At 44.9% G+C, this 26,469-nt stretch overlaps 1 protein-coding gene across 10 annotated transcripts in view; it reads left to right on the top strand.

Annotated features, from left to right (window-relative positions):
* The window catches only part of PDE8B (phosphodiesterase 8B), a gene marked incomplete at its 5' end in the record, with an annotated part of 177,778 nt that overhangs the window by 92,432 nt on the left and 58,877 nt on the right, over positions 1 to 26,469 (top strand). For all 10 annotated transcript variants that reach the window (XM_080924913.1, XM_080924918.1, XM_080924914.1 and 7 more), the window contains 4 exons: positions 12,042 to 12,232; positions 14,899 to 14,958; positions 17,638 to 17,695; positions 22,939 to 23,027. In XM_080924913.1, coding sequence (XP_080781039.1) covers positions 12,042 to 12,232; positions 14,899 to 14,958; positions 17,638 to 17,695; positions 22,939 to 23,027 — 398 coding nt within the window. The remainder of the gene's footprint in view (positions 1 to 12,041; positions 12,233 to 14,898; positions 14,959 to 17,637; positions 17,696 to 22,938; positions 23,028 to 26,469) is intronic.

The raw sequence follows: 26,469 nt of genomic DNA, 5'->3' as shown, positions 1-26,469 counted from the left end.
GGTTTGCTTATCAGCACTGAGAAAAACAACTGGCTTTTTAGAGGCATATTCATGCCTTTTACCAAGGTTGCATCATTTTACATTTTTACAAGGCAAGAGAGACTTCGGTCACTCCCAGAGCAGTGCTGGGAGTCTTTAATTCAGCTGCCTTAGTAAATGAGGTTTGTAGACAACTATGGTTGAGATTTACATTTCTCTATGACCGATGAAAAACCCTTTTGGTTTGCCTTTTTTGGCTATTTCAATGTCTTCTTTTCTATCTGTTTAAATCTTCTATTCATTTTTACATGTGTTTAGGTGGACATACTTGTGCATGTGGAGGCCTCTGGCGTAGGTCAGGTGTCTTCCTCTGCTAGTCTCTGTCTTATGCTTTAGGACATAGCTCGCCCACTTGGCTAGACTGAGTGGAAGGATGCATTCCTCCCTGCCTCCCAGCCGGGGACTGTCTCTAAGCAGAGACTAGCTTCTTCATGGGCGCTGAGGGTATAACCCCAAGCCATCCATAATTTTACAAGCACTTTCTCCACTGATCCACCTCCCCAGCCCAAAAGAAATTCTTCATATGTACTTGTTACAATTTCTTCAACATATTAAAAAAAATGATCCTGGTTGGTGGCTCTTTCCTTCCTTTTCATAACTGGCTTTTGATGAGCCAGAGTTTTCATTCTGATAAGATTTTATATTATGCCATGCATGCAAACATATGTTACACATGCTAAGCAGTCAAATTTTATCACGACAGCTCAACAAGCTACATTGTGTTTCTGTCTTTCCAGTGTGATCTATCCTTTGTGACATTAGGCTACTATTTTATAGCTGCTTCTCCAGAACTGAAAATGGTGGTCTAGAACTTTGAATTGATTGCATTTGATGTATTTTAAATGAAACAAAAATAGCTTTGGGCTTTACTGCTGTTTGCAGACACCAGGACCAAGGCAAGTCGTATAAAGAACATTTAACTGGGGCAGGCTTACAGGTTTAGAGGTTCAGTTGATTATCATCAAGGTGGGAGCATGGCAGCATGCAGGCAGGCACGGTGCAGGAGGAGCTGAGAGTTCTGCATCTTCATCTGAAGGCTGCTAGCAGAACACTGACTTCTAGGCAGCTACAATAAGGGTCTTAAAACCTGCACCCATAGCGCCATGCCTATTCCAAAAAGACCACACCCACTCCAACAGGGCCACACCCACTCCAACAGGGCCACACCCACTCAAACAGGGCCACACCTACTCCAACAGGGCCACACCCACTCCAACAGGGCCACACCTTCCAATAGTGCCACTCCCTAGGCCGAGGATATACCGACCATCACTTCTTGATTAGTACTTAGTCTTTCAAATATAATAAAACACATGGTGGGAACCCACGGCTCAGAGAAAGGACTGGAATGTTATTCCTGCAGCTGTGTACCCAAGGTGATCAGAGAAGCAAATAGGCAAGAACATGTACAGGGGCTGGCAGTGTATGTCACTCCCTCAGCAGAGTGCTTGCTGCTCATGTATGGGGACCCGTGTTCAGAACCCCAAGACCCACACGCAAAGCTGAACATGGTGATGTATGTGTGTAATCCCAGTGTGAGGGGGTAGACAGAATTCTGGAGCTTACTGGAATTCCAGTCTAACAGAACCGTGGAGCTCTGGGTTCAGGGAAGCACCTTTTCTAAAATGAATAACTAAATAAATAAATGAAGCTGGAGAGGGCCAGTCAGATCGTCAGTGGGTAGCAGTGCCTGCTGCCAAACCTGACAAACCTGAGCGTGATCTTAGAACACATACAGAGACTCCCAGTGAATGTCTTCTGACCTTCACAAGACAGTCAAGGTTACAAGCATGAGCACACATACACACAAGGACTCGCATGCACGCTCGTGAGCACAGAAACACACGAGCACACACACACACACACACACACACACACACACACACGCGCGCGTATCTCTCTGAGTGAGTGAGGCACAGAAAAGTTACTTTTAAGATCTTAAAAATGTATAAGAGATAAAGAATCTGAGTCTCAACTAAGACTACGCACTGGGTAGGGAGATGGCAAGATGCCCTCCGGCCACAAACAGAGTTTCAAAGCAGGCAGCTGCCAAGGCTGGGTGGCCACGGATCCATGAATCTCCTTTCCTACTGCTGTTTCTGTAACTATCTCAGAACACGAAGCCACGCCCCAAGTGCTTCCATTTGTGTTTGGCCACGCCCCTTGTAGGGAAATATCTATTCTGAGTCTTCACTGCAATGCCAAAGCTACTCATTACGTGCCTCAGTCAAGCTTGGGAAATGGTGAGATGAGAGCATTTCGTATGTGCTTGCTTTGGGAGTGCATTTTCCAGTTCACTAAAGGAACCGGGATGTGGGTGTGGGGCTAAGACACTCCACACAATGCTGCCAGGAGTGCAGGGGGAGCGGAATGTGCTAGAAGATCAGAGCAAGCTGTGCGGCACATCTCTCCCGGGTGAGTGGCTGTGACTCACCAACAAAGTTATAGTTTTCAATCTTGGCTGGAAAATAAAACGTAAGGGGCATATTATGAAGCAGTAAATTCATATCAGTGTGGCACTGTCTGGAAACCAAGCAGTCTCTTTTCCATCAATGCCGGGAATGTGCTTATTTTCCCAGTGTGTAGAGTCTCCGTGCCTCTGCTTAGAGCCCTGTCCTCGCTCCCCTCACACTGGTCTTTCCAGTGAACTTGAACTAAATCCTCATAGCAGTGGCCTAAGCTTTTCCTAGCAAGGCAGATTCCTCAAAAGGTACTCTTCTGTGTTTATATGGGTATACATTTTTCTAGAGCCATTAAATATCAGATTCTTTTTTTTTTTTTTTTTTTTTTTTTTTTTTTTTTTTTTGAGACAGTGTTTCTGAAGCCTAGGCTGGCCTGAAATTTACTGTGCAGCCTAGGTGACTGTTGGGATTGCAAGCGTGAGCCACCATGCCTGGCTTATGTTGGGTCCTACATGTCAGAGAGCACATGGCCTTGTGGCTGTAGCAATGAGCCATAGTGAAGTGGTACCTTCCTTCCTATCTGTCCCTCCTGTTACTATCAAATTCTGCCTTCTACCTAGGCCAGCCTCAGTTTACACCCTGTTATTTGGGTAACCATGAATATGTCTCTTACTCATCATCCAAGAGGAAATCTGTAAAATGATATCAGGAGCCACATTCAAAGACTCACAGAAGGGCTATTAGGTAAGAGAACGTTTCAAGTACTCTGGATATAATGTCTGGCCAAAACTATGCTTCCGTCAAATCCCAGATCCCTACATCAATTTTCTAGGAATACTTATAGATAGTAAGTCCCAGGGCAATATTCCACCCTGATTCTTCATTAGCTCCCCCTCAAATCAAACTGGCTAATTGATTAGTGTCCTGTGGGTGCATCTTATGTGATCTATGAACGTTGATGTGCTTTCACCTGTCCCTAGCTACCTAGAGGTGCCTAACAGTCCAAAAGATTATAAGTTGGGTGTTTCAGTCTAGATGTTGGGAGTCTGTTTGAAGACACACAGGCAAACCTTTGTTAATAAAGGGCACAAACCAGGGGCTGAGAAGATAGTTCAGTGGTCAAAGTGCTTGCCACGCAAGCATGAAGAAAAGCTGAGTGGGATAACCTGTGATTCCAGTCAGAGACAGAAACTGGGAATCCCCAAAGCAGGCTGGCTAGTGACACTAGCTGTATTGGTGAGCTCTGGGATTGATTGAGAGACCCTGCCTCAGTGATTCTAGTGGAAAAGTGATCAGAGATGATTCTTAACATCACACTTCGGCATACGAGAGCACACACATACAAGTGGGTATATATGCACACACACACACACACATACTTTCACTGCATGTGTGCATACACAGACACATATATGAGCATACATGCATACATATACACATATGAATGTGTATATATAGAGAGACATGCACACATGCATATACATGTGCCCATGCATATACATATATACTCACATATGCATGCACATGCACACACATACACACACATGCATGCACACACACAGTAGAGAAAGGAAAGAACACAAATCAGGACACTAACACCACCTTCTTCAGGTCAGGGACGAGCTAGTTTTGTTTCCATCTTTTCCTTAGAGAAAAGGGTTTCATTATCAGAAAGAGGCGGTTGGTTGCCTTACAAGGATACTTCTGAGTTTTTTCTCAGGGCTGTGACCAGGATTTTAAGGAAAGACAAAGTGCCATGAGCTGCCAAGGAAGGTGGCTGAAGGAGAGGATGGGGTCTGTGAGATCCTGCCACTTGGAGCAGTCACTCACCCTGGCCTGAGGACTGTAGTTGCATGTGTTACCCCCAGAGTCCCTGGCTACCCTAGGGACTCTTGCAGCCTGTGGTCCCTGCAGCCTCTCTCCCAGCCCTGGCTCAGCCTTATCTCATTGTCCTGGCTTAGGGTGAACAACAAATGAAACTTTGATTGTAAGAAGAAGAGCAGTTGTTTGCCTGGTGACAGATAAGGTCTTTACAGTCACGTTGAAAAGTAGTGCAGGTCCCCTCCGCAGTACACACCATGACAACAGGAGCGAAATACCTTTAGTCCCATCCCGTTACTGCAGAGCACAGTGACTGCTTGTCCTAACTAGTTGTATAAAGTATATTTAACATATAGGCCTCACCAATGGCTCTTCAGCCCACAGATCATGTATCCCATGATCAGTGACCATCTGTGTCACTCCCAACTGTCACTCAGACGAAGGGCCGACAGGGAAGTGTGCTGTTGTGTTGCCTCCTGTGCTTCCAAGACAAAACCACACAACCAAATACAAAGACAGATCATTGACAGAGGAAGGAACCGACAAGCAAAAAGCAATAAAGGGGACGTGACAGTGCCTTGACATGTCGCTCAAATAAAGAGCAGAGCTAGAGGAACATTGCTGCCCGGGGAGAACGCTGCTGCTGCTGTCTTTGAGGACGCTGGACACATAATCCGGCATGAATACAATATACTGATGCTATGAGTATATTATATGGGGGGGAGCGGCGACGGTGCCACAGAGGAAGTGAGGCCAGCCAAAACGTGTCACACGCATTAAAGGTTTTCCAGGGATGCTGTAACGTTGGCGGTTTGTCAAGGTTTCGATAAGATGCTATTTCTGTCAGATGTCTGTGGCTATGAGGTGGCCAGCAGTGTTCAGCTGCTCTTGGGAAGCTTTGTGAGGAAGACAGCACATCACACCTCAGTGCTTCTAACGTTGGCAGAACCCTTCGAAGTCACAGCGTCTATATGAACTGTTCTTTGGCCATCTTGATGAAGAGGCTGCCTGTGGTCGTGTCCTTATGAGGATAGAACCCATTGTGGCCCAGGTCAGTCCAGAATGAAAGAGATCAGCCCAGGTCTTCCTCAGCTTCCGAGGTCTCATGCAGCAGAGAGTCCACTGCAAATAAGATTGGTGCCACCACACTTACCCCCTCTGCTGCTCCTCTTGGGTCTGGACCCTCACCTTTGCTCGGTCTGTGGTCACCACAAATGTTTTGGCTGGCATCATAATTTCTCCCCTGCCAGGGTCCGAGGAGCCGGGGCTAGCCTGTGGTTAGTCTCACTTTCATACCAATCCTTAGACACTTTGCATAATATGTCGCCAGATAAGTATTCTTCAAATGAATATCAACTGTTAGGCTTAGAGTAAGTGGGACGGTCATTTTGCCTTTCCTACTTACAAAGCAAATTCAGTCATATGCCTTTAATGGTGAATTCTCTAAGAAGTACAATTTGTAGAATCGCTGGATGAGATTTGCATTTGTGGATGGTCCTTAAATATCCACAAATGGCCAAGAGTCTATAAGTATTTAAAGCTGATGTGGGCCATATTTCCTATGTTTTAAAATTTGGAATAGCAGCAGCCTTATACCCAAAACTAAGTAAGTAAGAAATATATTAGTACAGCAGGGTCTGGTGGTGTATACCATAATCCCAGCTATTCTGTAGGCTGAGACAGGAGGATCGCAAGTTTAAGACAGACCTTCAAAGGTTACTATGTGTATCCAGACTGTTCCTTAGTTGTTTTATGACCTGGTTCTACCATACAGAAGAGGCTCCTGTGTGTTCTTACCTGGACAGAACCCATCTTGAAAGAGGTCAGTACAGAAAGATAATATTCACTTATTGTGATAGAAAATTTTAATCCCAGTCTGGGGTTTCTACCCCTTCTTTATCAGTCAGCTCCTGGATAAAAAACAAGCACAACCTTTATATTTACAATAAACTGTATGTAGCTCACAAGCTGGACAGACATCTACCCTCTAAGCTATTGGAATCTACTCTCCTATCAATAACCCTGAGTTATTGCTTACTGTGTTCCATTTGGGCTGCTCTAAACTCCAGTTGACCAGCCCTCGGGGCCACGTTTTCTTGACTCCTAACCCATGGTGACTCTCTTCCTCCCTTGCTTTCTTCTCCTCCACTCCTCATTTCCCTTCAACCCCAATCCTGGGAGTTCTAAAACTCGTTGTCTCTTCTGCCCAGCTATGGGATGTCAGCATCATTATTTACTAATTAGAAATGGGAGCAAGATCACAAAGCTTCACGTGGGTCTACATTCGGACTCTCTCATCTCTGGAGCAACCAGGTCTTGAAGCTCCACACTTAGCATTACAGTGCACAGCAAAAGACCAAGCCTCAAAAGCTTGCAGCTCCAGACTATGAATTCAAGGAAAGCCTGGGTAATCAGCAAGACCATGGAGTTCTAGCTCAGTGGCAGTGCTCATACAGGTATTCCTGAGTTCAGTTTCTAGTATTGGGCAAGCACGCGAGCGCGCGCGCACACACACACACACACACACACACACACACACACACACACACGAACACGGAGGGAGGGAGAAAGAGAGGAGTTCAATTTTTTGTAGAATTCAAGGAAGGTTTGCAAAGCCATGGCTCAGAAGAGATGACAAAGGGAGCCCCAAGCCTCCCCTCCCCCATCTTTACTGTTGGTGGCCATGGGTCCCAGCCCCCATGCTCTGGGTTTCACTTCCTGGAATCCACATTTCTGGAAACTGACTGTCCTTAGACCAGCTGTGATCTGGGAGATGGAGACAAAAAGTCTGATCCTGGTGACTTGGACCCACCATTCTCTTGGAGAAGGCATGGTTTTCTAGAGTTGGGCCAGCACATTACAAAGTAATTGCTACAGGTTTTCCTCCCCTACTCTAAAATCTATCTATGGATTTTCACTTCGCTTTGGAGTTGATTTTTCTAAATCCATGTTTTTAATAAGTAGAAGAAAATTTAAATATCACACAGAGAAATTTCCTAGTAAGTGCCTTTCTAGTACAAATACGCCATTTCAAATGTAAACATCATTGTTATTTAGGCATGCTAATACGTCACTGAAAATGTCACTAAAGTTTCCAAAAGAAAGCAGAATATCAATCCAACAGGACCACTCAGACATACTCCAGGTCAGGTCCAAGTCCCAGGGACCAGGAAGTGACATTTGCAGGAAGTCTTCCTGTGGCTTTATGAGGAAACAAGGCAGACAGGGTATCCAAGTTTAAGTCTGGCAAGGCCAGGCAATTATCTGGACAATTTTGGCTGTGGACACAGGGATTGTTTCTAGTTTGTGAGTGCCTGGTCCTGGGCTGCTTAGGGCAGGAGAACAGTGGCCCAGCAGCTGAGAGTCTTGCAGATAAAGGAATTAGATGTGTGTGCACGTATGTGATATATATAGAGAACTTATTAAAGCAGTTTACAGGCAGTGGTCTGAGTAGTCCAACCACGGCGGTCTGATAGATAAGCCAAGGACTTGGTAGTTGTTTAGGCTTTGATATTGAACACCTCAGCAGTTCCCATCAGGAGTGGGGGTCCCTAGGAAACCCTAGAGAGCTGCTGGTCTTCAGTCTACACTGGAATCTCTGAGAAGTGGGTTCTAATACTTTCATCGGAATGTTTCAGCCCCAGAATAGATGAACTGCCAGCAACAGCGAGGACAAGCAGGCTGAAAGCAAGTGTTTCTTTCTTCCATTTCCCTTATTTGACTGCCATCAGTGGGTGTGGCCCAGACCTGAGTTGGTCTTTTAGCTCAAATGATCACTGAGAGGTGTGCCCAGATGCATGGGTTTAGTTGACTCCAAGTGTTGCCAAGTTGATAACCAAAAGTGTCTGTCACAGCATGGCTAATATACCCCCCCCCCCGATTTAAAGCAGTCTTATGCCTGTTTCTTGGTCTGTAAATTGGCCTAAATGGCCTGATCTAACCTCTACTTCAATGATGACCTTTCCCATCCTTACTCCATCTTACCTCAGTCACACTGTGCTCAGACACTCCAGGTACAGACCTGTGAGTCTCAACCCCCTTGGAGGTCAACTGACATTTTCACAGGGGTTGCCTAAGACTATTGGAAAACACAGCTACTTATATTATGATTCACAACAGTAGCACAGTTACAGTCATGACGTAGTGACAGCAAAAACTCCCATGTGATTCAGGTAAGCTCTGTTCTCTCTTCTTCTAACCAGAAAAACAAACTTGACTTGCACATTAATTCTTTATACCATCTTTAAAACAAACTAATTTTTAATACATTTTCTTAACAATTCTGCCAAAGAATCAAGTAGCTTTTAATCTCTTCTTCTCTGTGTTTAAGGATACATGCCTTCCTTCAGCAGGATCCCAGCAGAGGCTGCCTCTGTGTTTCTTCTGTTTAAGTTTCTCCATGCCTGTGACATCACATGACCCAACATGGCACTAGCCCCTTCTTACCTAGAAAATAAAACTTTCTCTCTAACTCTTAGGCTGAATCCTTGCCTTTTTAGTGGATTCTTGCCTAACATGTTGGTTCACCACCTGTTGTGGTAAATATTTAAAAGGTGGCTTAACCTTTTATCACATGCTTTGCCGGCCTCTGCGGGGCCATTTGGCATTGCTGGGATCTCTAACTTGGCACTCCATGCTACCTCTAAGAACTCAGGCACAGTTCACTCCACCGGCCCTGCTGCTTCTGTCCCAGGTGGATAAGACCACCCCGGCTTGTTTCTTTTCTCCACTGCCTGGTACAAACATGACTCCACAGCCTGGTAACTTATCAAACAGGTTTATATGTTAAGTTCTCAATTCACAAACCCTCTACACAACAAGCTCACAACCAGCAGACAAAGATATAAACTGCCCATCTACATGAGATAAATAGGCCCATAGAAACCTTTAGAAACAATAACAACCTTATCAAGATAGAGATACACCGAGAGAAACATACACATCTGCCTCCATCTCCTCCTTCGTCAATCTCCTTCTACTGCCTCCTCTTCTGCTTCTTCAGCCTCTTTTCCTGCTCACCTCTCCACTGTCCAATCATGTATGGCCTTAACTTAAACCTACATAACAACAATAATTTTATGGCTGGAGGGTCAACAAATTGAGGACCTGGATGGTAGGGAGGTTGAGAACCACTGTCTTGGGGCTTACAGAGTTCTGTCTGAGAGCTTTACTTCCAGACACCAACCCCTTTCTTGACCACCTACCTCCTCTCTATGTTGGCACCCATTCCATAGCCTCCTTTTAGATGGCATTTTATCATTTATTCACCTTCCAAGTATCATTACTCAGCATGCACATTGCCAATTATTTGATACTTACCATGACAAACAAGGAGTTTATATTTTGTTCAACAACATACACTAAGTGATTAAAAAAAATCGGGGATATAGTTGGTGTTTAGGAAAAAATTGTAGAAAATGTCTCTTGCTAATTTTTTTTAAGTGAGGCATTCTACTCTTATGTAAAAAGACATGAAATGAATTGGGTTGTTTGGGATCTGCAGCACAGCCCAGTAGAAGAGAGAAGACTTTGTACTTCTTGTTGTACTAGTCGATTTTGAGCAATAATGATCTCAAGAAAATAGATGTGCATTGTTGAGAATCGTGTTTCTAAACTCATCACATAACCAGACAGCTTAGAGACAGAAGATTATGTCAGCTTCTGCCTCTGAGCTTCCACCGTTTCTCATCACAATGTCCCAGTTGTTTTGAATAAGAGGCTGATGACTTTTTACACAGGCAAGCCTCTACCTGATCTTCCTCATTATCTTTGCTGTAGCAACACTTTGGTCTGAAGGCTTTCTTTCTAGTATAGCCCAGGAGAAGGTGCCGTTTGTCTCTCTTAGGAGAGCCACCTCCTGCCTTTTACTAGTGGGACCTAGATGACCTAGGAACATCCCAGACTGAAGAGTGATAGACTCTGGCTTGAATGAGAAAACAGAGCTGGCCCGTGTCTTCTGGCAGATGGTTTGAAACATGGGCTGAAAAGAAATGCTAAAATTATACTGAGGAAAAAAATCATTCTGCTTCTGGGAGCATGATATTTGAGCAAACAGAAATCAATTGGGAGTAAGATGATTGACATGTATAGCTGAATATTACCAATATTCAGGGATTATTACAGGAGGTTTAGGTATCAAATAGTAGTGTCGTTTTGTACTTATATGAATGACTCTGTTTTACAGGTATGTATGGATTCACTATGTTAGCTGGATTTACCAAACACACACACACACACACACACACACACACACACACACACACACACAAGACATGGGATAGTCTTGACCCCCCCACAGGCCTTGCATATCAGACTTTTTTTTCATAACTAGTCATAACAGTAACAAAATTACAGTTATAAAGTAGCAACAAAATTATTTTATGGTTGGGGACCACCATAACATAAGGAGCTGCATTAAGGGGGTCACAGCATCATGAAGTTTGAGAACCACTGGCATAGAGCAAAGCCATATTGGCTGGTAGTTAACTGTTGCTGAAAGTGATTGATGGGTGGATAAATTCATTGTCCTTGTGTCTACTTCCCTGTGGGCTTCTAATGTTCAAGTAATAAGACAGTTTTTAAACCTGATCGTAGCAGTTGGGCATTTTGGCTTGTTTCTGTACTGATTATAAGAGAAACACTTTGGGTATTTTACCATGACCGATGGAATTGCTTTAAAAGCTCTTTCATGCTGGGAGACTACAGTTCTATTCCTAATTATTTAAATCAGAATTGAATGCTGGAGAATATTAAATGCTTTTGTGAAGACTTTGATTATGATGTTTCCATGTGGTGCCATATTGCTGGGGGATGTCTCACTCCTACCATGATAATAATAAAGCCCTTTGGCTTGGTGCATGCCTGTAATCCCAGTACTTGGAAGGTTCAAGGGCTGTGAATACAAGGCTAACTGGAGCCTCGTAGCAAGACCCTTTCTCAAAAATGAAGTAGAAGTAGGCTTCTTATGGTTATATAAAACCCTGCACGTAGTCATCATCTCAACTATCAAGTTATTACTGGGCAGCTTGTAAGCACCAGCCTTCTGCTGGGCACAGGAACATGATGGAAAACAGGACTGGCTTAGGTGCACAGCTTATACCCTAAAAAGGTTCAAGTGATGTCGAGACTTCCTAGCTTCCCGATTTTCAGAGACTCTGGGTTCCTGAGCCCAGGAATGCCCAGGGGAACCATGCAATGAGGCAGATTGTCCTCAGTTCAGTTCCACCAGCTCCACAGTTCACGGTTAGCCTTTTCCCATGTTGGCAAGAGTTTGGATGTTTAAATTAATCTCTCAGGTTGTTGTCAGTTCTCAGAAGTTCCTGTGTCTTTACAGCTGTTCTAGTGCTGAGCGAAGAGAGCCTCTGGGAACTTGGAAGCAAATACTGTTTGCGCTGAACCAGATGTGTACATTTGCAAATCATCATGTAACCTGCAGAACCCACATTAGTTATCCTGGCCATAACTTTGCTGTTTCCCTCGCCTAAAAATAGGCCTAACTGAAGGGAAGCCTCCAGTTGCAACCAGCAACACCTACCCCTTATTAGAATGATTGAGCACCTACCTGCATTCCTTTCTTTGTCCTCCCAAGAAGATTCCCAGCCAGGCCAGGAAGATGTGCACTAGCTTGTTTGGGGATTCCAGGAATTATTGGAGGAGCTAGACTTGAACCCAGACGGCTTTCATCTGGAGCCTGGTGTTCAGCCAGTGTGCCCACGACTTGTTTCCAGTGTGGCTCTGAGGGTAAGGGTTTTAGTTATAGCATTTTGCTTCCTGTCTCAGGTTCTGCTAATCTTTGCAAAGGAAGATAGTCAGAGTGACGGCTTCTGGTGGGCCTGCGACAGAGCCGGCTACAGATGCAACATTGCTCGCACTCCGGAGTCAGCCCTCGAGTGCTTTCTGGACAAGCATCACGAAATCATAGTGATCGACCACAGGCAAACCCGGAACTTCGATGCAGAAGCCGTGTGCAGGTACCTTCCTCCGCCTGAGTTGCTCAGTAAATCCCCACCCACCCCCATCTCCTCTAAATTAATTTCTTTAGACAGTTTTGGTTCCTAGCACTGACCCTGGACTGCAGCTTCTTCCTCCAGATGCATCCTGCCTTCCTATTTCTGCACGCTTGAATTGCATTGAGTTTAAAGGTGTCAGCTGGACTCATCCTAAAAGTTGAAGATGGTCCCCCCACCCCTCTGGAGAGTTGCTCATAAAAGAGTCATTAAAATTCACACAGTTTTTATTACACGTGGTTTAGGTTTGAACTAGATATTTTAAACCTCATTATTCTGTCCCAAAATGAACAGCAGAAATGTGTGAAACAGAAATTTTTTTCCACGCATGACACAGATGGATAGATATGGTAACAGGCTTCCCAGAGGGAAGAAGGCAGCCACCTCAGCACCAGAGCGTTCCTGGGGGCCCATGCCCCTGCCTGTTTGTAGAAATGCTTGCACTTGGGGAAGCAGGCACCTGTCTGTTCATAAATAAATGCACAGTCTTAAGAACTCACTCAGGATGAACAGAGCCATTCAGCAAAAGTGGAATGCTGGGAAGTTATCCAGGGAGGAACCACTAATTAATGTGAGAACAGATCCGAGTTCAATTACATATGGGGTGGACTCTTATTGAATATTAGTAAATAAGAAGTGGAGAAATTGCTTCTTAAAACTTCTTATATACTCACAAAAATATTAATGGGTTATTTTTTTTTAAATCACGGGCACATTGCCTTGCTATTTTTCGATGACTTGCATTTTCCCAAAGAATTTTTGTTAATTAGCCAGTGTTTAAATGGTTTCAAATCTTGCTTTTCTCCATAGAAATATTTTCCTGTTTATTAATACCTCTGTGTGTGTATATTCTTAATATTTCTATTAAAAAATAGAGTTTCTTTCCAACCAGTCATAGTAAAATGCACCTATTATGCTAGCACTTGGGAAACTGAGGGAGAAAGATTGTTATGATTTCAAGGCCAGCCTGGGCTTCATAGCAAGACACCATCTCAAAGAACAAAATATATCTTCTTTCTGAATAATTTTTCAGGGTAGAATTGGGTCCTGACCCTCACTTGCTCTTCTTATGAGGGGCTCTGTATTCACACACTCCTGCTCTTGTGCAGGTGTGAAATTATTCAAGACATGTTCCCAGGAGCCTAGGTTAGACAAGTTTTTCACTCTTCCTTAGAAATGGCGGCATGACGGTTGTTCCTATGTTATAAATGCTCAGAAAAGCAATTGGCAGTCTGTGGTTCAGAAGGAGGTTGTATGTATCTGTGAGCCTGCAGACTGCAGACTGGCTCTGTTGAGGGTGGTCAGATTCTTAGATGGTTGACAGACAGCAGTGTTCTGCACCGACACGAGTGGGGACATGCTCCAGTAGATTTGTGTCCCTTTCTGCCACCTGAGGGCCTGGGTCCCAGATGTTTTAGCTAGACTGAACCTTCCTTCCTTTTTCACACCGACCCCAGACCTACATACCTCCAGATGCTCCCAAGTCCTCTCACCAGGAAGAAGTCCAAGTTCCTCTTAACACAAATTCCTCTGGAGAGCAGAAAGCAACCTGAAAGACAGGAGCCAGTCCCAAAGGAAGCCAAGAGACTGTGCTCCTGCTTGGTATGTTCAGTATATAAGTTAGCCTCTTGTCTAAGTTTATGCTCATAGGTGACTTAGCAGTGGGCTCATGAGACATCTCCCTGGAGCTCGGAGAATACCCCCCCAGCCACTGTTCCATATGATGGGAATAGCTACTTCCCTGAGCATCTGTCTATACAGTGGGCTCCTAATTGTAAACCGAGTTTTCTGGAACCTTCTCTGTGGGATGTTGGATGGGAACAGGAAGTGATGAGTGTCACCACTAGAGCAGAACTGGTCTAGCTTTGCTGCCCATGGTGATGAATGGTTCTTCTTAGAAAGATCTCCGGATAAGCAGAAGGCCAACCACGTGTATAGGCTGACACACTCAGTGCTGTTTTCCACGGATTCGAGAATACGGCTCTTTATCAAAAGCTTAGCCAATTTGTGAAGCCCTGACTAGAAGACTCAGGCAGCATCTCATATCCTGTAAGGTTCACAAACCTTAAACTCCTGTAATGAAATTGCTTAACTGTCTACAGGGGTCCTAGTTCAGCAGAAACTGGGGGAGTGCCCTCTTTGAACGATCTTCAGCACAGTCTAACTCATGTGTCTGTCTGTCACCCAGAAAGAACTCTAACTTATTCTGAGATCAGCTCTCTGCGGTCTACTGTTCTGAAGGGAATGTGATCCGACCTGGTTAGCTGCCCAGGACCAAGCTGGCCACTGAAGGGCTGCAGGGCTGCCATACATTTAAAAAGAGAGTTGGAAAATGTTTTCAACCAGAGAACGTGAAACTTACATGAAATTTGCCAATTTTTGAAGTGGAAAGAAAACCAGGGAGCCTGACCTTTTTGGAAAATTGCCCAGGAGTTAAAACAATTACAAATAAACAGATTGTGCTGACCCACAAGGTCATCTTTCTCTGCCGTCTCATGTGTGTTCTGAGATTTTTTTTTTTCTTTAAAGGATGATTTGATTTGGTGCCTCGATCATTGTAAAGAAGTTTCCAGTAGTTCAGAGTAACAAAACACAGATCAGTGCTTTTGACTCGAAGCTTCTTTTTGTAGGTCAATCCGTGCCACGAACCCCTCTGAGCACACAGTGATCCTGGCTGTGGTTTCACAAGCGTAAGTGTACCCCCGCTTCACCCCAACAGTACCCCTTCCCCAGCGTACCCCCACCCAGACCACCCCAACTCCAGCAGCACCCCCACCCCAGGAGCACCTTATCCCAGCAGCACCCCCACCCCAGGAGTACTCCTATCCCCAGCAGCACCCCCACCCCAGGAGTACTCCTATCCCCAGCAGCACCCCCACCCCAGGAGCACCTTATCCCAGCAGCACCCCCACCCCAGGAGCACCTTATCCCAGCAGCACCCCCACCCCAGGAGCACCTTATCCCAGCAGCACCCCCACCCCAGGAGTACTCCTATCCCCAGCAGCACCCCCACCCCAGGAGCACCTTATCCCAGCAGCACCCCCACCCCAGGAGCACCTTATCCCAGCAGCACCCCCACCCCAGGAGCACCTTATCCCAGCAGCACCCCCACCCCAGGAGTACTCCTATCCCCAGCAGCACCCCCAGCCTACTCCAGCATTACCGTTCCGTCTGAGGCATGTGATGTAGCCCAGTGTTTGAGCCATCTCAGTGATGGGCACATCTTATACCCCACTTTGCCACTTCTAGAACTTGCATCGAGGGCTTTGTTTTCCACGTTTCCAGAAATACTTAGGGTGTTTTTCCCCCTTCCTTACATAATTGCTGTTAGCACGTTTTCACACACTTCGTGGGGGGAAAACAGGTTTACTCATCACCCTGGCATGCCAAAAATGAGTAGAAAAGCTGAGGACTCTGGGTGTTCTAGTTCGTCTTTTCTCTTTGAGGAAAATAGAGAAGGACTTGAGTTTTCACTTAAGAATGTAACATGAGAGTGCAGAGGTGCCAAATCCACTGCAAAAACAAAAGGGGGGGTAGCTCTGACAAGGACTGTCCAGTGGCTAACAGTGGTCCATAGGTTGTGGCTCCGGTGAGGACTGTCATGTGACTAACAGTGGGCCATATGTGAGGACCTTCTAGTGGCTAGCAGCAAGCCATAGGCTTAGGTTGTTTGTGAACTCCAAGATTGGTCCAGCTTTGGATACAGTGACACCCTGGAATGAGAAACTGTTCTGCTTGGTTTAGTGTCTGGAATGTCCTGCACTTAAAATGAAAGGGCCGGCTGAAAGAAAGAAGTGGTTTTTAAGTGCTACAATAGTTGGAATCCTTGCCAGGGGCAAAATTTGTTGTAGTCAATTAATGTCTATCATTTGTTTCAGAGAGACTAAGATCTTGATTAGGATCCAGGGCCTATTGGACCTTATTGGCTTTATTACAGCATTTGGCACAAATGTTGCCACCAAGGAGCAGATAGACCAATAGTTCTGACAAGAAGATGTGGGGGTTCCAAGGGCAGGCTGGCCCAGGTAGAGTTGAAATATATGCCCTGGGGGCTACTCCAGCCCAGGAGGAACCCAGGACAGCAGAGGGAATCAGAGTCTCATGTTGAAATACTACACTGTGAGGCTCAGCACTTGCTGTCTTCCTTGGGCTGGGGTGCAAAGAAGGGGAAGCTCTGTCCTCGAGTGCCCTGTGCCTGCCGTCCTGGTGGGAGATTAGTTCCAGAAAGAACAATCAAGGAACAGAAGGAGCATTTTGTTTCACTTATCAGAGATCTGAATAGATCACACTGCCCTAGGTGTGATACCCAGGAGATGCCACACCACAGAGCACTTCCCAAGGCTTGTTCCACGGGCCCCAAAATGCCTTCTGTCCTTTTCATACACCAGAAATGTTTATGAGTCCTTGACTAGAAGTAGTTTTGTATGGTGTGCTATGGTTTTTCTGTTTTGTTAAATATCAAATTCTCGTACGGAGAGTGACGTTAAATGGCCTTCCTCTTGGCTACCTAATTTAGAAAATAGAATAGTATTACTTTGGAATCGTCGTGATGGCTCTCCTGGTATATCATTCCCAGAAGGCAGAATGTCCTTTCACTGAGGGAAAGCAGAAAGTGAGGGAAACAATTTCTCCGGGGGCAGGAAGCCTTAGATACCCGGGGCCTTCTGTTTTCTAATGCTGTTTCCACCCAATTCCCCTTCTCTTTGTCTCCCCTGACTTTCTGGGTTATACCCTATGTCAATTTTTGGCTGTCTTGGGGACTCTCAGTTTCTTGGTGGTGATAGCTGGGTTATCAGACAACCTCATGACATGCTGGTCCTTAGTCCGCCTTTTCATTTATGGCATAGCTCAGGGCTCAATATAGAAAACTGTCTCAGGACACACGTGACAGCATCCATTTTTGTTTCCCTCCGTTCTGGGTTTCTGTTCAATCTGACTCTTCTTTTCCCCTTGGCTATGGGATCCCATAGACTGTGATGTCGGGTGCGTGTGGCACCTTGAGAGTTGGACCCAGATAGGCTTTGGAGTAGGGGTTGTGCCTTCAGTTGGGTTAGGGAGAGCCAGCAGCCTCATGAGCAGCAAATGGGGACTGCTCTCTTAGATCTGCTCCAACCCCAAAAGGCAAGCATCTCACTCCTGCACTGGGACCACTGCTGTTGCTTCGTCTACTGTGTGCGTGTGTTCTGCTTACATCTGGAAAACAGATGTGGATTCTGTGTCCTTGAAGGCAGGTGCTCCTCAGACGATTGTTGTTCAGGAGGGCGTCTCCGGAGTGACTGCCAACGGCCTCACCGCTCTCTCTCCATGTTTCAGTGTGAGGAATCCTGGTTTGTATCTGCTGAGTGACCACATTTTCTGCTTTGCTGCAGATCTGAAGACCATGAAGAGGCCTCAGTTCTTCCTCTTCTGCATGCAGGCTTCAACCGGGTATGTATGGGGGAGGGGGATGCCTCTCTCTGCTCTCCCATGACAGCCAAGCACGTAGCCATGAGAGATATTACAGGACACAGGCCCCAGAACTCTGAACCAGGGAATAGAGGTGGCTTGGAATGGAGTGGCGGTGGGCCAGTGACTAGCCAGTGCTACTCAACCACTTGCTTCTTGCCATCTTAATTCCAGCCGATGCACAATTGTGCAGCTAACACACAGTGACCATGACATACCTCTTACATCAGATCCAAACCCAGCGGTCTCAGAGTAGCCCCCATACAAATGCATCTCACCAATGAGACCCACTATATGTGTGTGTGGCCATTTCAAGATGATATGCCAAGTTGCTCACCAGGGGCCTGTGCAGAGAGTTTTAAACTAGAAGCCCGCACATGCTGGTGGCCACAGCTTGTGAACTGCTGTTTAGTGCTAGAAAAAGAGAAGAAATGTCTTTAATTTGAAGGATAACTATATGAAAAATATTGATACCAACTTAAAGATTGATATTCTAAGCAAAGAGATATAGATAGATAACTAAGATTATATGGTAAGGAAGAAATTGGGTTTGTAAAGTTGTGTGTGGGCACAATAGAAATAATTCTAAGTAAAGTAAAGAAAGAGTAGTAAAAGAAACGTGAATATTAGACACAGTCGTGTAGAAAATTAATGGAGTCCGTCCTATACATTGTTATGACAAACATTTATTTCTGTTTTTAAAAATGCTTTATTTTAGGTAAAAATAGGGTGCCAACCCAGAGTTGATTACAATAAATCTTACTGGAGTCTAAACCCAAGATGGAGTATCCTGTGAGTTCTTGGTTGCTATTCTGGATTTAAAATGAAAAATCCGTTGTGGTGGTAGACCTAGGCAAAGCAGGAACTTCCTTTGTGGCGCAGCCTCCCTGTGCTCTGACATGTGTTAGCCTAGAAGCAGATCTCTATGAAAGACGTAAGGCCACATTGGTTCAGAAGATGTAAAAGAAGTGGATGTACCTTGTTTGCAGCACTCTGCAGCGCCCTAACACTTCTGCGTGTCTGTCATCTCTCCTTGGGATGCTTGGCATTGGATTCTGGAAACCTGCCTTATGTGCAGTGGTAGAATGCGGATGCATGAGAGAACACATTTGAAAATGCAGAACTGCCGAAGGACAGCAGCAATGAAGCCACGTGACTGCCTTTCCTTTTTAAACATATCTGTTATTCTGAGAAATAACTCTGAAATTATTCAGTTTTATTTTTTAGTTGATTTTCTGTGTGGACCACACCACTCCACCCTCTTCCCACACTGACCTTTTCAAGCCTGAGTCAGGACTCAGAACACTGGGACATTAGCTTCCCTGGTTACCTTGGTTATCCAGTTGAAGGATGACCTTGCCACTGTGCTTGTTGGCTCTGTTAGTAAGGATGTCCATTGGTCTCTGGAGTGGCCTTAGAATTGAGCCTCAGTTCAGTGATCTTTCCTCCAGCAGTTTTATGGTTGGTATTGTTTAGAAGCTAGAGTCTTGCCTAAAAAAACAGAGATCACCCACACACCTGTTGACAGGAAAGCTTTGGAGGGAATGGTCACCAGTTTTTAGGCACACATATTCTTAAGAAAACAAAGGTCTACCTGTCTTTTTTTCTTTCTACCTGTCTTTACTACTCCAGAATGTCTCCTGTGTCCGATATAACTGTGGCATACACGGTGAATGAACCCATGGCGAAGGGAGCCTGTCTGGGGTTACGTGGTATTTTGAGGGCTGGGTCTGATTCACCAACTGGTCAGAGTGCTCCCAGCCCTCGGAGTCTCCTCCCAGGAAAACACTGCATGGCCTCAGAGCAGCTGGGGTGGATCTCCACACAGATTCTCCAACTTGTTTGAAGAATATCTTGTTGTTGATAAACCTACTAGCCTTGCCTTCTGTGAGATTGTTTCCCATTCCTGTTTTGTTTTAATTAAATCATCTTTGGGAACTTGGCTCTGGGTCACCAGCCGATCCGTTAGTCTATGATCCCTGAGTGGGGAATCTGGGCAGAAACTATACCATCAACTATACTCCAGCCACCTCCTTTGGGACCTTTGGGACCCCAAGCACGTGACCAGCTGTACCGATGCCCAGCCTGCCCTGTGCTTTGTGGAGTCAGCTTCTTGCCCAGTGTGGCTGCTCTTACTTCCACCTTCATGAGCCTCTTCTTTGTCTTCAGCTTAGAATGATGCTTTATTCACCTCAACAAGTATGTCTGGGGCTCCGTGTGTGAGACAATGTGTAAAGCATGCTGGGCTAACAGCTGTGAGCCACACTTCTCCCTGGAGAGGCTTCCTTTGGAGTGGGAAGTCTTGGATCTACAAAGTATTATTTATCAGGCCCGGTTCCAGGTGACTTGCTTAATTTCTCTCACCATATGAAGGGCTTGATATTTTCTTCATTTTTTTTCCCCCAGAGGAGGAAACAGACTCCAAAATCTGAATAGCTTGCACATTCATAGCAAAGGCAAGGGTACAGATGTGTGTTCTCCCCTAACTCTGTCTCGGGTCTAACTACTAAGGCAGCTTCCAGGCCAGGCCATGCTATGGGGTACTACTCTCCCAAGAGCTCCTGTGTTCCATAAAAAGTGTGCTTCCAGATAAAAGAGATTTGGAAAATCTGTGGACTGGGTGCTCTTCCTCCTAGTGAGAACCCTCAGCACACATTAACAGTCAGCACATCGTTGGCCAATGAAATGTTCTGAGGGCTCCTGGAGTCAAAACCCACACATCTCGGTATTATCTAAATTCACTTATCATGGAAATTTCAGGGATGTCGGCAATTCATCTGTACCCCTGATAACTGTCATTGGCTGAGACAGATTTTACCCATCTAAAAACACAGGCAGATGTGAATCTTAATCAGCTTGCTTTGTGACTAAAAGAGCAAGCGTTGCCCTTCTGCATAGGTTTGTGGCTTTTCCTTTTCTTAGACCCTCTCCACACTCCTTATGAAGAACAAGAGGCCTATGGAAAGTCAGAGGTATTAGGGAGAGATAATAACACCTACTTCTGGTGTGTGCGTGTGTCTGTGTGTGTGTGTGTGTGTGTGTGTGTGTGTGTGTGTGTGTCTGTGTCTGTATATGTGTGTGTGTGTGTGTCTGTGTCTGTATGTGTGTGTGTGTGTGTGTGTGTGTGTGTGTGATAGAGAGACAGAGACAGAAAGAGAAACAGAGAGACAAAGAGAGACAGAGACAGAGAACTACACAGAGAGACAGAGACCTACACAGAGAGACAAAGACAGAAGAGGAGAGAGGAACTGGTTTTGCCCTCTGCCTGACATGACTGAAGGAAATCTATAAACAGACCTTTCGACTGGGGCTGGCATTCTCCCCTCCTTGTGTGTAGCTGCTGCTGAGAAATGCTAACGTAACTGGGTGGTTTGGCATCTTTTTTGTTTGCTTGCTTGCTAGTGTGTTAGCTATATGCTTAGAAAGCTTTGCAAAGCATATATTTTCTTTATGACTTAAATTGCAAACCATTTTTTTCAGTCTTCAGTAAATTGTCCTTAAATCTGTTTCCTTACCACATTTTATTTTATTTGCTGTGTTTTTCTGCTTTCATTTCTCCTTCTCATAAAAGTGTTCACGTGTTCATATGAGAGAGATGTTTGATTTTTTTGTATATCCTACACCAAGTAATATGCTCCATTTAAAAGATGTAAAGAAGGTGCCGGGGAGGTGGCTTCGCCGTTAAGAACACCGGCTGCTCTTCCAGAGGAGCTGAGTTGAATTCTCAGCACCTACATGGTGGCTCACAACTGTCTGTGACTCCAGTTTAAGGAAACCTAATACCCTGTCTTTGCCTCTGTGGGCCCTACACATATGTGCACATACATGAATGCAGGCAAAATACTCATACACAAAAAATATTTTTTTAAAAAGTATAATAATGCAGACATGAGTTTGGGATTGTTGACCGGTACGAAGTACACTGGCACAGTGGATGCTGTTGCACACTGTGTTGTGATTGGCTGTAGGTTTGGCATATACATTTACTCACCCACTCAGGGTTTATCGATATGGGAAAGCTTTTTTTTTTTTCCTAATCAAGATAAACAAACCATTTTTCAAGTGAACAATGCAATGGCATCTGGAACATTCCTGATATTTCACAATCCTGACCCCATCTCATGCTAAAGCTTTTCCCTCAGTCCCAAAGTCTCAGCCTCAGTCCTGCTTCCTGAGCTCCAGTGAGCATCAGTCTGCAGACAGTCTGTAAGGACTGACCAGTCTAGTCTGCATAGACGGCATCATGGAGCATGCGGCTATGCTGTCTGTTGTCTTTCACTTAACACTCGACAGGGTTCTGCATGCTGCGGCACACATGTGTTCCGTGCCTAGCTTATACCTGGATAAAACCGCACTGCGCCTACTTACCAAGATATGTGTACCTATTCATCTTTTCTTCTCACCTCTTAGCCTTGCAAACAAAGCTGGTGTAGCCCTGATCCTACAGGTGTTTGCTCGTGATATCCATTTTCTGTTGTTTTGCTTATATACCTAGAGTTTAAGTTTTGAACAGCACGGACACTGTTTTCCACATTGACTAAACCACCTCATGCCCCCACCGGCGACGCAAAGGACTTTGACTCTGCACATGTTTATTAATGCTTTTTTCTTTCTTTATTATTGTATGTACCTATTCTAACAGGCGGTAATGATATGATATTATGCTTCCGGTTTTTATTTCCTTAGTCTGGTGAGGTTGGGCATCCTTCATGTGTTTGCTGGACACATATATCTTTTCCTAGAGAACTGCCTAGCTTCTCATCCGCTTGTCTGTCTACTGCTGTTGAGCTCACCGATGCTTCAAATGAACTCTGGATTAGGGTACCCAAAAGATTCAGGCGGAGGCATAAAATTGAGTCAGTGGTACGTTGCAGCCTGAGCAAGCTGCAATACTGAGTTTCTGGAACCAATTAGCACAGCTGGGGAGGCACACTGTGCTCTTGTGTGTTTACCTTGCTGTGACTCCCCATGATGAAGGTTCCCCCCACTTTGCTATGATGTGAGCCAACTGCCTCACCTGCTCTGTTGTTTCCCCAAGGTCTGAACAAGAGCTTCGAATTCCTTGACAACTTTTCTGTTGCCATCCCTTCCTACCTACAGGATGTCTTGCATAATGAGCTACCTGGGGGAGGGGTGGGGGTTTGAGGAGCAACTGTGAAGCTTCTGTTTGACTCTCTAAGAAATAATTGGAGATGTCTTATGCATTCTCTTTGCTTTCCTTTCAGAGATTTATGGAGAACAGCAGCATAATTGCTTGCTATAATGAACTGATTCAAATAGAACACGGGGAAGTTCGCTCACAGTTCAAATTACGGTATGTAGCAAATTAAGACAGCACATGAGGTTAACGACTCTTTAGAAAGTCTTAGCTGCCAGTAGGCCGAAGTTCATGGATTCATGACTGATGTCTGGGAGTTTGAGGTTGTTAGACAGCCAGCCAAGAGCCATATGTTAACTGGAGTCCCTAGATGTAACAAAATAGGTCAGAAGCACGTCTTTTTTTGACAGTATTTTCCACTACGTGTGGCAGTTGTAAAATGATCATTTGGGAAATCCTGCTTGACTTTTGTACAGTTATACTGAGATCGAGAACAGACTTTTAAAAGTTGCTTTTCCACTTCTTACTTCCAACTTTGTAAGTTCCTAGTTGAGTTGTTATATTTGGGGAAGATGACATGTACATTTATTAGACTGTCAGGACGTCTGCTTGTGGCCTCAGTGTGCATGGCATAATTTTAGGACTCCCAGTAGGTATGTGGTGCTTTAAGAGATGGTTTCTCGCTGACTCTCCATCCTGTGGGAGGTTCTCTCCTGCCATCTTCTACTTAAAGGCTCTCTTGGAATATCGGGGTCCTAGCACCTGCTGCGTTCAGCTCGGACTCTGCTCTGGCTTGCTCTTAAACACCAGGTTTCTTCAACCTGCCCCCTTCAAACCAGAGAACTTGAGCTGCAGAAGCCTTCTCCATACCTTTGGTGCTGTGGAAAGATTGCTTTCTAAGAGCTTTCTGACATCCATTACTTTTCTCTCTAGCCACCAAGAGGTACCTTGTTGTACCTCATGCCTGGCACGAAGACCAAGAGAAGATCCCCTTCCCATAATCATCCTTTTAATCTTATTTTATATCCAAATATGACAGAGTAGTTTGAAAGCTAATTTTATTCCATCTATAGGAAACCAAATGATTGGTACAGACCCACAGAAACAGGTCGCCAAAGTCTGGTGATTACAGTGGGACAGGAGATATAAGTGGTCACTCTCTTAGATGGGAATGTGGTGGCTTTTGTCTTTTGTTTGTATGTTTGTTTTAAGAACGTTGATATTGCCACCAGGCTGAGTTTAATCTCTTGGGCCCCCAACAAGGGCAGAAGCAAATGACTCCAATAAGTTGTCATCAGACATTCATGTGTGTCACCCCATGAGTATACTTAACACACACACATACACACACACACACACACACACACACACATACACACACACACACACACACACACACACACACCACAAAGGAATAATAAGTAAATAAATATTTAAAAAAATAAAAGTATGCCAAACCAGTAGAGCTTCTAATATTTGAGGGATTTTGATTGTTCAAGGTCTTAAGGAATAACACCAAAGACTTTTTGAGTATTTAAACAAGTTAAATCCCTTGGTTTCTTTTTATTTATGTTTGCTTCCTTCTCTTTGCTCCAGTACTTTGTCCTTTTTAACGACGTACATTGAGTCTATGTATTTCTCAGGAACCTCTGTTGATTTTACTTGAAAGTAAAACAGCTTAGTGCTTTTTATTATTTTTTTAATGCTCTTATAGTCAACAAAAAGAGAAAAGAGAGATTCAGTTGTGGTCCGATCCTTTGTTTCTCACAATAAAAGCAGGGGACCTGACACGTTATTGCTGTGACCAGGAACCCCAAATGCTATTTTAGACAGTCAGTGCTCTGAATTCTGAGGACACAGAACATGTGATGGTCCCTGCTAGATTGTGTCCTGATTCAGATGCCACCCGGATTCTGGCACTGGGGCTCCCCCCCCCCCCCCGTCCCCTGGGAGATTTAGGGCACCCTGTCAAGCAGGATGCAGGCCTGCCTGGTAATCTAAAAAGAACACTTGTGCCAGGCCTTTCTTCAGGTCTCTGTGCTGCTGAGACCCATGTAGTTCCCGCTGTGGGAGTTTGTGGTATGGAAACTCGAGTGGTCTCCTCACCGTGTAATACAAGTTTCTCATCTCCCAACGCTGCGAAGGCTAACTGTGTATCCTCCCTGCCAGGCACTGAGGGAAGAGTTGGACCCCTTGCTGGGGCCATGTCAGAATGCTCAGGCCCCTCATGTCAATCAGTGTGAAACTAGTAAAAGGACTTGACCCAGGAATCAGTGACCCAGGAAGTAGGACTTGCCTCACACATGGAAGCTCTTTGTTCCTCCTGCTGATATGTTGGTTCTCAGCCCTTCCCTCTGCCTTCTTGAGTTCACCCCCTTCTGAGGCTTGGGGGTTTATGCATATTACTTGAATCTCTCTGGACCTGTAACATGTGGGCCCATCATGCAGAAGAGAATGCTTTGGACCATGACCTTGTTCCAGTCCCTTAGGGTATTCAAGGACATATAGAGCATCTACCTGCATCCCGAGGCAGATAAGCAACTGTGCCATTTGTTAAAGACTGGGAAATGAGCTCTTTATTATACAATGCCAGAATAATTATAGTCTAATTATGTAATACTTTCCCCTACAATTCCGCCCCCAGCTGCAGCTAAATATGTAGCCTGATTGTCATTCTTCAAGGACACAGTCTGTACTGTAGGATGCTGCCAGTGTTAAAGGTGGACACTTCAGTCCAGGGCTTTGTGAATGGTGACTACCATCTATACTTTATGAGAGGAATAAATCCTTCTCAACCTTGCCACCACCCATAACTTCCACTGAGTAGCAATCCCATGAGTCTCCTTGCCTGCTTCTTGGTCTTCCTGGCTGATTCTGAGCCTCTGAGTAGATGTGGACATATGTTCAGAAACTTCCTAAAAGCCATTGTGTTGTTCAGCCCCATCCTTATTTAAGGTGATGTGTGTCTGTGTATATGTGCATGTCTGCGTGTATGTATATATGTATAGTGAGGTGTGTGTACATGTATGTGCATGAGGTATATGCGAATATGTGTGAATGAGGTGTTTGTGTGTGTGTGTGTGTGTGTGTGTGTGTGTGTGTAAGGTATGTGTGTGTGTTCTGTTTTGGTAGAACCCAGATGAAGTATCATTCTAAGATATACAGAACAGCACATGTTGATCCCAGCCCCAACTGACAGGAAGACATTGAGATCCAGGGATGTTCCCCTTGCGAGCCTGACTACTTCCCAACCTGGTTGTAGTGCTAGAGAACAGTCAGGCACCCTGCATTCACACTGGGCACTTTGCCCCTACTGGACCACTGTGCTGTTTATGGACTTTGTCTGGACCCTACAACAGTCACCTCTTTCATCTGAACCTTTGAAACCTTCAACAGGCACAGAATACGTGGAAACACTAACCCATTATCTTCCTCTCTTTTCTCTTTCTTTTTACCTCCCAGTTTTCTAACCTCTGACCTTAGGATTAAAAACTAAAGACATCTGAGATGCAGGTCATAGTTCCCAAGAACAAACATTAACAAGGCCACAGTGTGTTTCTGCCTGAGAAGTATGAATAATTAATACACGGGATTGGGTTTACTGGTTCTAGGAATATGACTCAAACTGATTGCCCCATTTTACTGCAAGTTTATTTAA

Source organism: Micromys minutus (assembly GCF_963924665.1).
Source record: "Micromys minutus genome assembly, chromosome: 11".
Classification (NCBI taxonomy): Eukaryota; Metazoa; Chordata; class Mammalia; order Rodentia; family Muridae; genus Micromys; species Micromys minutus.
Note: the sequence above shows the minus strand (reverse complement) of the source record. Positions and strands in the feature narration are given on the sequence as shown.